This window comes from Callospermophilus lateralis, chromosome 3, assembly GCF_048772815.1.
Source record: "Callospermophilus lateralis isolate mCalLat2 chromosome 3, mCalLat2.hap1, whole genome shotgun sequence".
NCBI classification, from domain to species: Eukaryota; Metazoa; Chordata; class Mammalia; order Rodentia; family Sciuridae; genus Callospermophilus; species Callospermophilus lateralis.
The window spans coordinates 36,953,542-36,968,379 of record NC_135307.1 but is presented as its reverse complement, the minus strand read 5'-3'; the positions used below and the strand labels follow the sequence as shown (position 1 = coordinate 36,968,379).

Genomic DNA, 14,838 nt, shown 5'->3' with positions numbered 1-14,838 from the left:
TGCCATCCATTTCCCTGCAAATTCCATGATCTTGTTATTTTTTTAGTGCTGAGTAATATTTCATTTTGTATAAATGCCACATTTTTTTATCCATCCATCCATTTAAGGGCATCTAGGTTGGCTCCACAGTCTAGCTATTGTGAATTGTGCTGCTATAAACATTGATGTGGCTGTGTCCCTGAGGTATGCTGTTTTTATGTCCTTTGGGTATAGACCAAGAAGAGGAATAGCTAGGTCAAATGGTGGTTCCATTCCCAGCTTTCCAAGGAATCTCCATACTTCTTTCCAAATTGGCTGCACCAATTTGCAGTCCCACCAGCAATGTATGAGTGTCTTTTTCCCCACATCCTCGCCAGCACTTGTTGTTGTTTGACTTCATAATGGCTGCCAATCTTACTGGAGTGAGATGGTATCTTAGAGTAGTTTTAATTTGCATTTCTCTGATTGCTAGAGTTGATGAGCATTTTTTCATATATTTGTTGATTGATTGTATATCTTCTTCTGAGAAGTGTCTGTTCAGGTCCTTGGCCCATTTGTTGATTGGGTTATTTGTGTTTTTTTGGTATTTAGCTTTTTGAGTTCTTTGTATACCCTAGAGATTAGACCTCTATCTGATGGATGAGGGGTAAAGATTTGCCCCCAAGATGTAGGCTCTCTATTCACCTGAGTATTTCTCTTGCTGAGAAAAAACTTTTTAGTTTGAATTCAGCTGAGTTACTTTAAGATCATTACTTTGGATGCCTTTTCAGGCATTTCATAAATTTCCTTTCTTTGGGGTCTTGCTAGAGAATATTGAGTTCATTTGGATGGGCCATGTTACCTTGCTCTTTCATGTTTCTTATGTCCCTGTGTTGATATTTGCACAACCAGTGTAAATATAGTGGGCCAAAAATTTTAACAGACAGTTCACAAAAGAAGGTGTACAAATGGCCGAAAAGCACAAGAGAAGATGTTCAGCATCATCAGTGATCAGGGACATGCAAATTAGTACCTATGACAATTCTATTTACACCTAATACAATCTTTAAATTTAAAAAATTATAAAGAATGTGGAGCAACTAGGAAAAACTCAATTGACTTTTGACAAACATGCCAAAAAAAATAGAAATAATTGAGTTTGCCTCTGGGCAATGAAACCAAGAATACTGAGTGATTGAGTTGTTGCTTTAAAACCATCTTCTCTAGTGTATGTCTCTGTGTACACAGATGTTTGCACTCATGCACATGTGTTTCTGTAAATAAATATTGTCATGCTAGATTTTTTAACAAAAGAAAAAGGTATATTCATATCCATATAGTTTGGCAAATTTTATTCTCTTATCAGAACCAATAGATAACACTGATAAAGTGCTGACAACTGATAAAGAATGTAGAACTTGTCTCTAAATCACAGTTGGGAAAAATAAGAAAAATAACCAAGAGTAGGAGTAAATCCTGTTCTGAGGAGATCAGCAGCCCAAAACCCTGCTGAGCACAGCCACATCAAATGCAAAGCCACAGATCCCTGCCCCCCAGCCCTTTTCACCATACCCCTATCTAGGAGGGCAGCCCCCTTTCCAAGCCAGCTGGTTCCTATGAGTAATGGATGAGGGGAATGACACCTACTGTCCTCACCTAAGCACATCTACTTTTTCAACACTCATTCTTTCTCCTGCTGTCCCATCCCTCTACTCTAAGCCTCTATATTGCTGCCTTTGCTGTTAATTCTGCTCCTGAAGGTCCCTCTATCTATGTCCTGGGCAATCACACAGGAGCAACAAATAGTCCCATGGGAGATGTCTAATATACTTAAGACCCACACAAAAAGTGTAAGTCTTTGTCCCAGTACACATGCTTTTCTTCACCCCTCCATGCCACAGCCCCAGCAGGACTACATTGTGAGTTTGGAGGGACAACCACACTTCCCTAAATCAAACCTGGCTCATTATACACCATGTCCCTCCCTGTTTGATCCCTACCACAGTCTTTCACATGAAAATAGGGAATCTTCAAGGGAAGAATCTATAAATGCCTAAATTTAGTGCTTAGCTCTGAAGGACTCTGTACAATGTAGATGCTCAGTAGATTTTTGCATCAGAGTAAATGACCCCTCAATCCTACAATCATTCAGATTACAGTATGAGCTAAAAGAAAATGTGCTTCCCGTGAATTTTTTCTATGCCAGAAACTCTCAAACTTGGGTCATTTATGCTACTCTTTCTTCTCTGCAAAACTGAAAAATGATACTTAAGAGCACCTGAACACTAAAAATTTATACACTGAAAATTTATTTTGTGTGCATAAGATTTGAAGAAGTATATATTATGTGAATTTCACCATGTAAGGACTGTAATGTCTTGAAGATTCAAGCTTCATAAAATATTACCTAATCAACAAGTTTGAGTTGGACATTTTTTCAATTAACTATATTTATTTATAGAAGCAGAAATGGCCATATGGTCCAAGTCAATATTTACAAAGAATCTAAAGATACATACATCCTATAATATAATAATTGCCTTTCCAGAAAGGTATGCTAAAGGGAGAAACTGGGAGTGAAATTGGTACTTAGGCTATATAAGCCCTCCTCAACTCTTAACACATAAAAATTACTTTTGAAAATATAAGTAATGAAAGGTGATCTGGCAAAAAAATAGAATAAGCACCAGCATGAAACAAAAATAATAGAATCACAAAAGTGTGGATTGAAGAGACAGGCTTGCTGGGCTCTGATACCAGAAACAACAGAGGTCACCAGAAGTTCAGATTGTGTGATGCTTCCATATCCAGTTGCTGAGAGCCATAGCCAAGTAGGAATGATGCATGACATTTTGGGGTTGAAAGGTGACCCTGCTCAGGGATTAGGGTGGCTCTGGGTTTAGGGTGGATCCTGCTGAAATAGGGCAGCTCCAGGTTTAGGGCGGATCCTGCTGGGATTAGGGCATATGCTGCTGCCTCAGATGCCGGCTCCTTGAGTTCCCATTGAGTTCTCGCGGGGTTCTGAGAGAACTGGTATGCAGAGCCCGGTGGAGGGAGTGTATTTTTCCCAGAACGTGCATGTAGAGTAGGTGAGAGTTGAGGAATAAAGAGTTGCTGTTTGAATCTACAAGGCTTGGTGGTGGCTCGGTTATTTTGTGCCCAGACAGACTGCGGCATCCAGTCACAGTGGTGGTGATGTTGTTTATAAAATCTACTTGGGAAAAATTGTGACAATCTTATCCATAATAGTGAAAAACTGGAAACATTCCAAATTCCTATCCACAACAGAATGAATAAGAAGTTGTGACTTGTTCAAAGAAAACTACAAAGTAACATCTAAGAAGAAATTACTAGAACACCCAACAGCATTAATGAATGTCACAAATATTATGCCAAGCGAAAAAGGCCAGAAATAAAACTATTTGTGCTCTATGATTTCTTTTACATTAAGGTGGATAACTATTAACATTCTGATGGTTGAGTCAGAGCAGTGATGGTCTCTAGGGTGTTCTAGACTGAGAACATTCTGTCCTAAACGTGTCAGTAGTTACATGGGTGCATGATTATGCATAAGATTATCTAGCCACAACCTCAAGATTAGTGCATTTTACATCTTATATATACAACACCTTCCCAAAAAATGTAGCTAATATTCAAAGCTCCAACCTAGCTTCGTCTTTCACTATTCCTACTCTTTATCTCTTAATTTAATCTTCAGTGATACTGAATGACTTGAAGTTCTTCAAATACACTCTGTATAGATTACTATTTCTGGCCAAAAAAGACCTATCTTAATTTAATCAATGATGGAATCTAACCTATTCTTCAGACCTCCATTCAAATGAAGCTCTCACTACCTCAGGTAGTGTCACTTACCATCCCCCTCCCACATTATTATAGGTCTCTACACTGCAGCATGATGCTATTTGTGCTGCAAATAGTGGCTTGCAGATCATGATCTCCTTTGTATTACTAGAGACAGACATTTAGTTAAATTTCCATTGAAATTTAAACTGCATGAGTGAATGGCATTTTATCCAGAAACCAAGAGCCTGGGATGGAGAATTTTGATAGCCAAGTTGACATAAATGTTGTTGTTGAAAGATTTCCTATGACAACAAAGGAAAAGCAATGAGAAGACTGAGGCTGGAAGAGATAATGCCAATTTGTGTCATGTGATTATCAGGAAATCCAGACCATATGTAAGAGGCCATAAAACAAAGGGGGGGTGGGGTTGAGTAACTAGAAGAATACACAAAAATAATGGTATACACAGATCCAAAACAAACAGGATGCAACTAACTAATTACCCTAGCCTTCAACTTCCTAAGCATAACTCAGAGTCCAGTATATCATTGTCATGGGGCTGTGGAAATCTAGGGCACAGGAAGAACTGCTCCACAAAACAGGGGCTGGAAAATAGGGTAGAGGGCCCAGAACCAGTTGGATATTATAATTGGATTGGGAGATGTTCTATATTTCTGTATTTCTCTTGGCCCCTTAGAGTTCTGATACAATTCTAAGGCGGAGTTCTATATTTCTCTTGGCCCCTTAGAGTTCTGGTGCAAATCAAAATAAGACAATTTAGTTCATAAACTTTTGGAATAGGTTAATGATCTTGGGAATTAATGATGCTAGTAATAACAATAATAATAAACGCTATTTTTTATACTTAATCCTTTACTACCACCCCCCATTCTGCCTCAGGAGAGCTGCTTTGGATGGGGAAGGTACATGTCTGATCCTGGGAACCAGGACTCCTGGGATCTGACCACAGCCTCGACTACAGCACAGCAGACAGGAGTCATGAGAACGACTGATAAGGAAGGCAAGCAAGCCAGAGTGAAAAACAAAACTGGACGAGACAGGCTCTGTGGTTTCCAGCCCTCCTGTTTTGTCTACTTCTGGGACTATAAAAGCAGGGACCTACGAGTGGGTGACACAGGAATCTTACCATGGCCAGCACCACTGGGAAAATGCAGGCCCTGCTCCTCTTGGTGGTGGTTCTCTTGGCTCCTGAAGCCGGAGCTGGTGAGTCTTGCCTGGACCTCCCTGTTCTCTGGGTCTTCCACTCCCACCCCAGATGAATTGGCCTGGATCAGGGAAGACCCTAAATTGAGGCTACAGGATCCCTTTGCAATCATTCCAAGGGAAATCTCAACCTGGAAGGGTCAAACTCTTTCCTTCCGACACTGGCAGTTTCCCAGGGACGAGAAGTCTTGGGTAGAGAAAGAATTCGAAAACTGATTCCCATTTACCTGCTTTCCTCAAGATACCCACAAATCAAGGCCCTTCTCTGGCTTTGCCTTTGTATTGAGTAGGTCAGGATAAGGACATGAAGAAATGTCTAAATGAAATGACAACTCAGAAACAAGATGGGGCATTGTGTTCGGAAAAGGAAGATGGCATTTCATAGGGTGGAGTATGGGGTGGGGAAAGGCAAAAAAAAAAAAAAAAAGTGTGTGGAGGGGCTGAGCTTTATCCTTACAAGAGATGAGGACCAGAAGCAGGTGCACTCCCTCAGCTTTTAGTCCATCTTCCTCACCCCAAGCTCTGCTGGAAGGCTCTATCATCCTGTGATTGGGGACCTGGGGCTCTCTGTTCCAGAGGAGATTATCGGTGGTATGGAGTCCAGGCCACACTCCCGGCCCTACATGGCCCATCTGGAAATCCTCACTGACAGAGGTTTTGTTGCCAGCTGTGGTGGGTTTCTCATAAGTCAACAGTTTGTGGTGACAGCTGCTCATTGTGAAGGAAGGTAAGAAGCTTTGGATTATTCTCTCTTCATATGAGGAGGTGGGGAACCAAGTTCAGACAACTTTGAAGTAATCTGAAGAGAGGTTTCCCCGCCCTCTTCTTCTCTAGCAAGTCAGCAATGTTTTCTGGGAGAACCTGGGCCATTTCATTGGTCATCCCCATCTCCAGAGGCCAGGACTTTGTACAGGGAAGCCCAGGTCAAGGCAAGCCAGCACTGCCCTTCTTATCCTGGTGCCAGAAAATTTTGCACCTAGTATATAAGGGTGTCTGCCAGAGCCCCACCCTTCCTGAAATGACCTGAGTCCCTCCAGTGGCTCTGCACTGGAAAAGAAAATGGCCTGGTGACAGCTTGCTCAGAATGGGTACTTGCAGGGAACAAGCACTTTGTACTACCTCTGTCCTCCCTCTCAACAGAAAAATTACTGTCACTCTTGGTGCTCATAACATGACACAGAGAGAACCCACATGGCAGAGGCTGAAAGTTGCAGAACAAATTGTTCACCGGAACTATAACTCCTCTACTAATCTCAATGACATCATGTTACTGAAGGTGCCGTTACCTTTCTTCCCCTTCTCAACAACTCCCCCTTCCTTAAGTCTTCTCATGCCTGTACCCTTCTCCTGTGCTCAGGGCCCACCCTTCCACTCCATGTCATTCACAGTCACACTGGGGAGAACCTCTTGGCCCTGCCCCAGGGAGCCTCTGCCACACCACCCCTCTTCCGTGGGCCTGGCAATCCAGCTCCTCTTCCTTCCCTCACAGCTGCAAAGGAGAGCCAAGCTGACCCATGCTGTCGGGACAGTTCCTCTGCCCACCCGGTCTGCCTTTATTCAGCCTGGGAGAGTGTGCCGGGCAGCTGGCTGGGGGAGAACAGGAGTGATGAAGCCAGGGTCAGATGTTCTGAGAGAGGTGAAGCTGAAAATCATGAAGAGAAAGGCCTGCAAACACTTTCAGCTTTATGATCACAACTTGCAAATCTGCGTGGGCAACCCCAGGAAGAAGAGATCAGCATTCAAGGTGACCACACACCTGCACATCCCCTCCACAGAGGGGAGGGAGAGGGGTTGAAAGGTGGCTTAGCACAGTGACTGGTGTCTGTGTTCATGGCTTCCTAGCCCTCTGGGAACTGGAATCCTCCCTTTGGGTCCCCTCTTCCCTTGTCCAAGTCCTGTCTTTAACCTTCCCATCTAGTCTGCCACACAGGGTTCCAGAAAAGAAAGGAAGAGGGTGGAAGGGACAGGATCCAGAGCAGTGGGCCCAGGCCAGTGTGAGAAAGCAGGCCTTAAACCCCTAACTGATGACCCCATGGGGAGCCAGGACTGCAGCCCCAACTTTGGGTACCTTGGAGCTAGCTGGGGTCTCAATGAACCAGGGGGTGGGGAGAGTAGTGGGGGTGGGTGACAATCTTCTCATGGTCTGCTTTTTCTAACCCACAGGGAGACTCTGGGGGCCCCCTTCTGTGTGCTGGGGTGGCCCATGGTATTGTGTCCTATGGACGTACAGATGCAAAGCCACCTGCTGTCTTCACTCGCATCTCCCCATATGTGCCCTGGATTAAAAGAGTCTTAAAGGACAATTAGCTGAGAAGGTGCCCAGCATGAAGAAGAGTTTCCAAGCCAGAACTCTCCCTGGTAGCCGAGAATTTCATGGGAGCCTGGTCCCAACCTGAACCCAGGGAGACTCTTGGAGACACTGGTGATTGTCCCCAATGAACCTCAATAAAGATGCAGCCTCCAGTGTGCGTGCCTGACTCTACCTACTCTGGGCTCATGACCAAGTGCTGGTTTGCTTCCTCACTCACTTGCCTCTCTAGTTTGACTGAAGAAGTGCACTGGGCTCCTTTCTTGATGAGTTAATAATCCTGACAACCAATTTCCGTGCACATGATGTGGTGTTGGGGGTTATTAAAGGTAATCTAAAATAGGTACATCTACACAATAGGATTTCACAACCAGAGTCAGAAAGGCACTGATTTACCTTCTTTCTCTGCTGCCCTCTCTTCTTCCTCCTCCTCCTCCCCTCATGTCTCCTCCCACAAACCCCATGCCTCAGTCACTGCAATTCATCTGCCCACTGAAGCAAACTTCCCATGACCATGCCAGAGATGGCCCTAGGCCTGGCTGTTGATATCTTGTGTCCTTGACACATCTTCACCACCTGCCTCAATGCTGTATCTGCAGCCAGAGGAACATCTGTCCCCCAACTCCTCCACAGGGATGGCTCTGTGAATAAAGAGGTCACAGCAGAAGGAGGGGATCAGCCCTTTCTACAGCTGTACACAGAGAAAGCCCATGTCAGCCCAGGAGAGGGGTCCCCAAGAACATCAGGGTAAGCCTGGCCCCAGAACTACATCAGCCACTCAATTCAACTTTCATCTCCCTTAAAGATGACAGTGTCTCCAGGTCTCCCAGAAGAGGAATACCTGAGTTAGGTCAAATTCTCAAAGATGTCCTCCTCTAAGTGACCTGAAGTCTTCTGAATCCCACAGCCATCAGTGTCTGAGCTGGGATCAGTACACTCACAGCCACATACCCTACATGGCATGGACTCCATACAACTCTTTGACAATTATAGGGGATGCACACAGGGGACCACCACAGTCCCTAGATGCCTAAGAAAACAGATATGGCTTCTGATCACCAAACTGTGAGAAACTGCTGCCACCACTAGCCCCAGACCAGGGACTTAGCACCTCCACCGTCCCCACTGCCTGCCAGCCCACAGACCTGGGCTTCCAGTTTTGCCACTGATCAATACAGATGTAAAGTATAGAAAGATAATGCCCAGGACTGACTATCAACTCTCCTCCATGTGAAAAAAACAAGCACATGGGGCCGGGGAACATTTTCAAAAATAGATCTCAAAACTTAAAGACCCAGGTAGGCACAGTGACACACGCCTGTATTCTCAGTGGCTCAGGAAGCTGAGGCAGAAGGATTGTGAGTTCAAAGCCAGCCTCAGCAACTTAATGAAGCCCTAAGCAACTCAGCAAGACCTTGTCTCTAAATAAAATTTAAAGAGCTAGGGATGTTGCTCAGTGGTTGAGCACCTCTGGGTTCAATCCCTAGTACCAAAAAAAAAAAAAAAATTAAAGACCCTATTTTGGACCATAATTAAAAGGATGATTTTTTTTTATTTTCCCAACTCTGGTTTACACTTGTATAATTAAATAACATTTTTTAAATGTGGAATACAAAGAGCAGAGACACTGTGTATATATTTGCTTAAAAGACTCAAATACACACTAAGTTTCAGCTAGAGCCCTGTTGCCTCTTTATCCCCATATCCAAAGGACAGCAACACACCCAGGGAAGCACTTCTTCCCAGGAAGCTGAGCAACTGGATAGGGGGAGACAGTGGTGAGCCTACACTGCCCACCTGGCCAATAAGAAGTAGCAGGACAGGTAGAGACCATTTGAGAATTCGGCTGAGCCTACAGGATGAAATGGAATCCAAGGGCTTCCAGAAAGGCCACCACCACAGACAAAAAGAACATCACATGGTCCTCTCATGTGAAAAGATCAGTTGGTGGCTCAGCCACTCAAAAAAAATAAAAAAGAAAAAGAAAAGATAAGAACATCATTATCGCTAAGGCATTAATTTTGAGATGTGGTGAGTAGGACCCAAGTAGTGGGCCGCCTGACAGACACAGAGTGATAAGAGAGTCGCTTCATCACAAGGTCAGCAGGAGAAATGGTCCAGATAAGAGTTTTGCATAGGCCGGAAGGAGCAGCAGGGCCAGGCAGCCCAGCTTGGTGAAGGCCCTCATGCACTATGGCCAGCAGGCCCCCTTCCCACCACCAAGACACCAAGGGGAAGCCCAGCTCAGTCAAAAGCTCAGTGCAGGAGGAGCTCAAGAGCCAAGGGGCAAGTTTCAGCCATACCTGCTTCAAAAGTAGAAACTAAATCAAAACGAAAAGCAAGAAAGGATAAATCTTCAGACAAAAACATTCAAATAAAAGGGAAAAGGAAAGCAAAACAGGCCAAAGCAGCCAACTAAGGCATACAATGTTTTCTGGAGGTAAATAAAGATTTACCTCCAGAAAACAAAAGATGAGGAAAATCCAACCTCTGGTAAAGCAGGAGAGAAAAAAGCCAAGTCTGATTACTTATATGCCACATCTTAATCACTAGTCTCTGTCTCCCTTCTTATACAACCCAGAGAAATATTTTTATCAACGATTTTACAAATGCAAGTTTTTGGTAGCTCAAAAAAATATTTAAGAAGGAAAGAATATCACCATGTGTCATTTTATAAAGTGTACATGATTTTATTATGGTTGCTTATTTTTGGTACAACAAGAAAATACCAGGATGTTGGGTTGTGGGAGGCTTTGACTGTTCTGAGTGTCAGCTTAACACTCCCTGGGGGTAAAGGAATACTTTTTTTTCATTATATAATGCAAAGCTAATAAATGGCAATTAGGAGTCACATTCATGCATTTAATGTTTTCAACAGCTGTAATAATTTCTATTCCCGAATTATAGAATTGTTTCCTAAAGAAAGTATCATTAGCTGGGCATGTTGGTGCACACCTGTGATCCCAGCTTCTCAGGAGACTGAGGCAAGGATTGCAAGTTCAAGGTCAGCTTCAGGAACTCCATGAGACCTTGACTCAAAATAAGAAAGAGATGGGGTAGCTCAGGAGCAGAGCAACCCTAAGTTCAATCTCCAGTAATACCCCCCCAACCACCCAGAAATAAAGAGAGAATTGTTTGTTTCCTAAAGAAAACCACTCCCAGGTTGTGGCTGTCCCTGTCAGACCTGTGTGCACTTCACAATGCCTTTGATCAACTTTTCCAATACCTTGGTTAATGTGCTGTGAAAGATTAAAAATTTGAATATATGGCATATAGGATATTAAACCATGAATCAGTGGAACTTGCCTAACAGTTATCAACATTTGAAGTATTTGATTTCCCATTAAGAAAGATTTACCTCCAAATGTTAATTTGGAAAGTCAATGTAATTATAGCTTTAAAAAGAAAATACATGACTTTTTAGATTTTCAGTGCATTCATTTAAGAATTGTGTGCAAAGTGAAATGTCTCAACACAACTAATAATATCTTCATTATGGAGGAAGCAGGCAGGAGAGAAGAGAGCTTTGTCCAAACTTATAGGAAGTGGACCTCTGGAGAGCCCAGGACAGCACACAGAGACATGCAAAAGAGCCAGTTCCTCTTGGGGTCTTCATGGTTGTTGGGGCCCCAGTTAAAAGTCCAATAGGAAAATATCAGCTCTCTACTTCACCCCAATGTTAGAGCCTCCCTGGGAATCTGGGAATGGTGTCTACCCTGCACCTCAGTTTGCTGGCAACTTTCACCCTCATGTAAGGTACTGAGGGAGTTGTTAGGGCTTATTGTGTTGCCCCCCCAAAAAAATATGTTGAATCCCTAATTCCCAGTGCCTCAGACTGTGACATTACTAGGAAATAAGAGTTGCAGCAGGTGTAATTAGTTAAGATAAGGTCATACTGAAATAAGAGGGACTCTGAACCCAATATGGCTGGCATGTTTTTAGAAGAAGAGGAGAAAACACAGTGCAAGAGGCCCTGTGAAGACAGAGGCAGAGTTCAGCAGAGTGTCTGCCAGCCAAAGAACACCAAGGAGCTCCAGCTGCCAACAAAAGCCAGAAGAGAGGCTGGAACAGTCCTGACTCACAGCCCACAGAAGGAATCAACCCTGCTGACACCCTAAACTGTGAAAAAACCAGTTCTTGTTGTTTAAGCCACCTGGTTGGTTGGTGGAACTTTGTTAAAGTGGCCTTAGGAAACTAATACAATAATCAAGGCAGAGTGTGAGGAATGAAATATTTTCTTTTAAAATCATCATTCGTTTTCATAAATGCTTCTTACTGAGCATGTTTTAGATTCACAAACACTTAGCCATTCAAACATATTGAAGAAAGAATCTGTGAGAAGTGGACCAGAGATCTTTATAACCATGTTTACTGAGTGTAACTCTATGCTGCTTCAGAGAACTCTTTGTTCTTTTGTTTGTTTGTTTATTTTCAATTCATATCCAAATTTATTTTTTAAAATAAATACCTACATTTTTCCTCCAGATGAGCATATGGAATACATATTGAAAAGGAAAAAGGGCCGGGGATACAGCTCAGTGGGAGAGCACTTGTCTAGCCTGTGTGAGGCCCTATGTTAAAACAAAACAAAAAAATCATCGTGTATCCTTTTAGTGTTTCTGTTTAAGAAAAAAAAACGATAACTCTTTTAATGAAATCAGTACTTGACTGCATCTCATGATTGACAACTTCATGTTATACTTTTTTCTTTTTATTAGTTCTTTTTAGCTATACATAACATTAGGATTCATTTTGACATAATTATAAAAGCAATGGAATACAATTTGCTCTAATTCAGTCCCTAGTACATTTCCTTCCCTCCTCTCCTCCCTTACCCTGTTTCCTCCCCTCTACTGATCTTTACACTATTTACTTTTAGATTTGTTTGGGGTTTGTTGTTGTTGTTGTTGTTTTAGTTAATGTCTTGTGAATATAAATGATGGTAAGATTCACTTTGGTATATTCATATACATACATAGGAAACTTAGGTCAGATTCATTTCACTGTTCTTCCCATGTCCCATCCCTCCTCCCTCCCCATAAATCTCCTTCTTCAAATACACCAATCTTTCTCTTTTTCTGATGAAATCTCCCTTTTTCCTTTCTCTCTCTCTCTCTCTCTCTCTCCCTCCCTCCCTCCCTCCCTCCCTCCCCCTCTCTCTCTCTCTCTCTCTCTCTCTCTCTCTCTCTCTCTCTCTTTCTTCCCTCCCCCACTGATTGAGGACTACAGTCCACATACCAGAGAAAACATTCGACCCTTGAATGTTTTTGACTTTCTGATTCTAGTTTATTTCACTTAGCCTGATAGTCTCCAGTTTCATTAGTTTACCAAGAAATACCATTCTTCTTTCTGGCTGAGTAATACTCCATTGTGGGATGGGGGGAGCCTTCAGGAGGCCCCTCTTATGTTCTGAGGGCAAAGAACTCGCAAATGGATTAATGCCCTCATAAAAGAAGCCTGAAGGGATTTGTTCATCCCTTCTGCCATTCGAGGATATAGCTAGCAGGCTCCATCTATGAGGACCCAGTTCTCACAAGACACTGGATTTACAGGCACATCAATCTTGGATTTCACAGACTTAGAATTGTAAGAAATAAATGTCTGTTATTCATATATTATCCAGTCTAAGATATTTTGTTATAGCACCAAAATGGAATAAAACAACTCAGAAATAAAAAGAAGAAATGTGGACACAAGAAAAATGTGAATGTACTTCAAAGTGTTAGGCTGAGTGAAGGAAGCCAGCCTCAAAACATTATACACTGTATGATTCAATTTATATGGTATTCTCTGAACAACAGATCAAGGGTTTGACAGACATTGGGGTGGGGAAGTGTAACTAAAAGGACAGCGTGAGGAAGTCTGAGAGTGATGAAACTGTTGTGCATCCTGACAGTGGCAGTGAGTTCATGAGGATTCATAGAACTGTACACCAAAAAGCAGGTGGCAAGGCTACATGATAACTTAAAATTTAAAAACTTTCTCACAATATTCCATTGTCACTTTACAGGTAAAGAAACTGGGCAAAAAGAAGCACAAAGTCAGACAAAACATTGAAGAGCCTGGTTTCAAACACTGTCTTATCTCAGGGGAAGAGCAAGGAAAAGAAGAAGATTGAAGAGGAAGGAGGAGGGACAGGAAAGGGGAGGAAATGCAAAATGAATTTAAGAAAATTGCACTATGTGCATGTAAAATATACTACCGTGAATTCTACTTTATGTGTGTCTATTATGTGCAATTAGAATATATAAATGAATAGAAGGTGAACCAGTAGAGTAGAAAAAGGGGAAAGGGGGAAGGAGAAGAGGAGGGAAAGGTGGGGCAATGGAGACTAAAATGGAATAAATGAAGTTTCATGCATGGACAGTTACGTTAAAATGAACCCAACTTTAATGTACAACTATAATTCAAAGCAAAAAAAAATTTATAAAATACCTGTCTCAACTCATTGTAAAGTTACAAAGTTTTCTGCTGCAGTTTTGTTTTGTTTTGTTTTGTTTTTTCATCCTTTTAATGTTAAAAATAAACAGCCCAGACATCAAAGACAGGTGTTCACAAAAAGAGGAAAATACCGAGGACTGAAGTGATTAGGGAAGGTCTGCAGTAAGATCTCAAGGGACAGCTGGGCCAGTCTAAGTCAAATCCTACTCGATGTCCTCAGGGAATGATCCTCTGGCCATCATGCTCAGCCTGGCCACATTTCCAGGGAAGGGAACTCACCCAAGCAGCTTCGCCATCATGAAGTGCTCATTGCTAGCTCTGCCTTACACAGACCCACAATGTTACCTTGTCATTCTGCTTTCCAGTGCCCTCTCCACCCCTACAAGAATATGCCATCTCTTATAGAGTAGCAACTCTATGAAATGTGAGGCCTCCTCTGGGCCCTCTCCTCCCAAGCCATCTCTAATCCCCTCCTCCCTTCGCCTGCAGTTTCTGGGGCATGTACTCTCCTGGTTCTCCTTTGGACATGCTTTTCTACCCCTGTAAAGTATGGGACTTAGGGATTCAGGATTTTCTTAAGCAAAATTAAAGACTCATCATAGTTTATGAGACTAAAGCAGATAAATGATTAACCTGAGTTGAAGTCGTCTCTATGTGAGAGGTGAACTGCCTATGTTCTAGTTCTTGATCTAGGTGTGGATTATGTGGGTGTTTGATTTACAATTATTCATTAAACTAAACATATCTTTTATAATTTTAAGTATGTATATTATAACTTCAGTTTTTAACATTAATATTATAGCCTCAGTTTTTAACCACAACCAGAGAGAAGCTCTAAAAACTGCCTGAGCAGTTCTCTCCCTCCAGCCCACCCCAAGTCTGACTCAATCATACAGAAGATCTGTCCACCTCATGAGCTCTAAGAATACCCTCTGGTAGAGTCCCTGGCTACTTGCATCCCCAAGAATCCCAATAAAGACACAGATCACAAGCCTATTTGTATGATTTCCTTTCCTGCTGCTCACTGACCCATATCCTGGATAGCCATTACTCCTTCCTCTCCTTAATCATGAATTAAGGCAAAGTATTTGTTTTTCTAC

General features: G+C 42.5%; 1 protein-coding gene across 1 annotated transcript; it reads left to right on the top strand.

Moving 5' to 3' along the window:
* The first annotated feature begins 4,912 nt into the window (after positions 1-4,912).
* On the top strand, positions 4,913-7,431 carry LOC143393757 (mast cell protease 4-like). The gene is made up of 5 exons (XM_076848190.2): positions 4,913-4,989; positions 5,566-5,716; positions 6,130-6,265; positions 6,479-6,733; positions 7,153-7,431. Exons 1-5 carry the CDS (start codon positions 4,914-4,916, stop codon positions 7,294-7,296), a joined length of 762 nt encoding a protein of 253 aa, XP_076704305.2. The 5' UTR covers position 4,913; the 3' UTR covers positions 7,297-7,431.
* The last annotated feature ends 7,407 nt before the right edge of the window (positions 7,432-14,838 follow it).

What these genes read in the sequence shown, in the direction of transcription:
- LOC143393757 (XM_076848190.2), top strand. Translation starts at nt 4,914, where the DNA reads ATGGCCAGCACCACTGGGAAAATGCAGGCCCTGCTCCTCTTGGTGGTG. An exon ending in GCTGCTCATTGTGAAGGAAG is followed by an intron (nt 5,717 to 6,129) that starts GTAAGAAGCTTT and finishes CCCTCTCAACAG; the next exon opens with AAAAATTACTGTCACTCTTG. An exon ending in AGAAGAGATCAGCATTCAAG is followed by an intron (nt 6,734 to 7,152) that starts GTGACCACACAC and finishes TCTAACCCACAG; the next exon opens with GGAGACTCTGGGGGCCCCCT.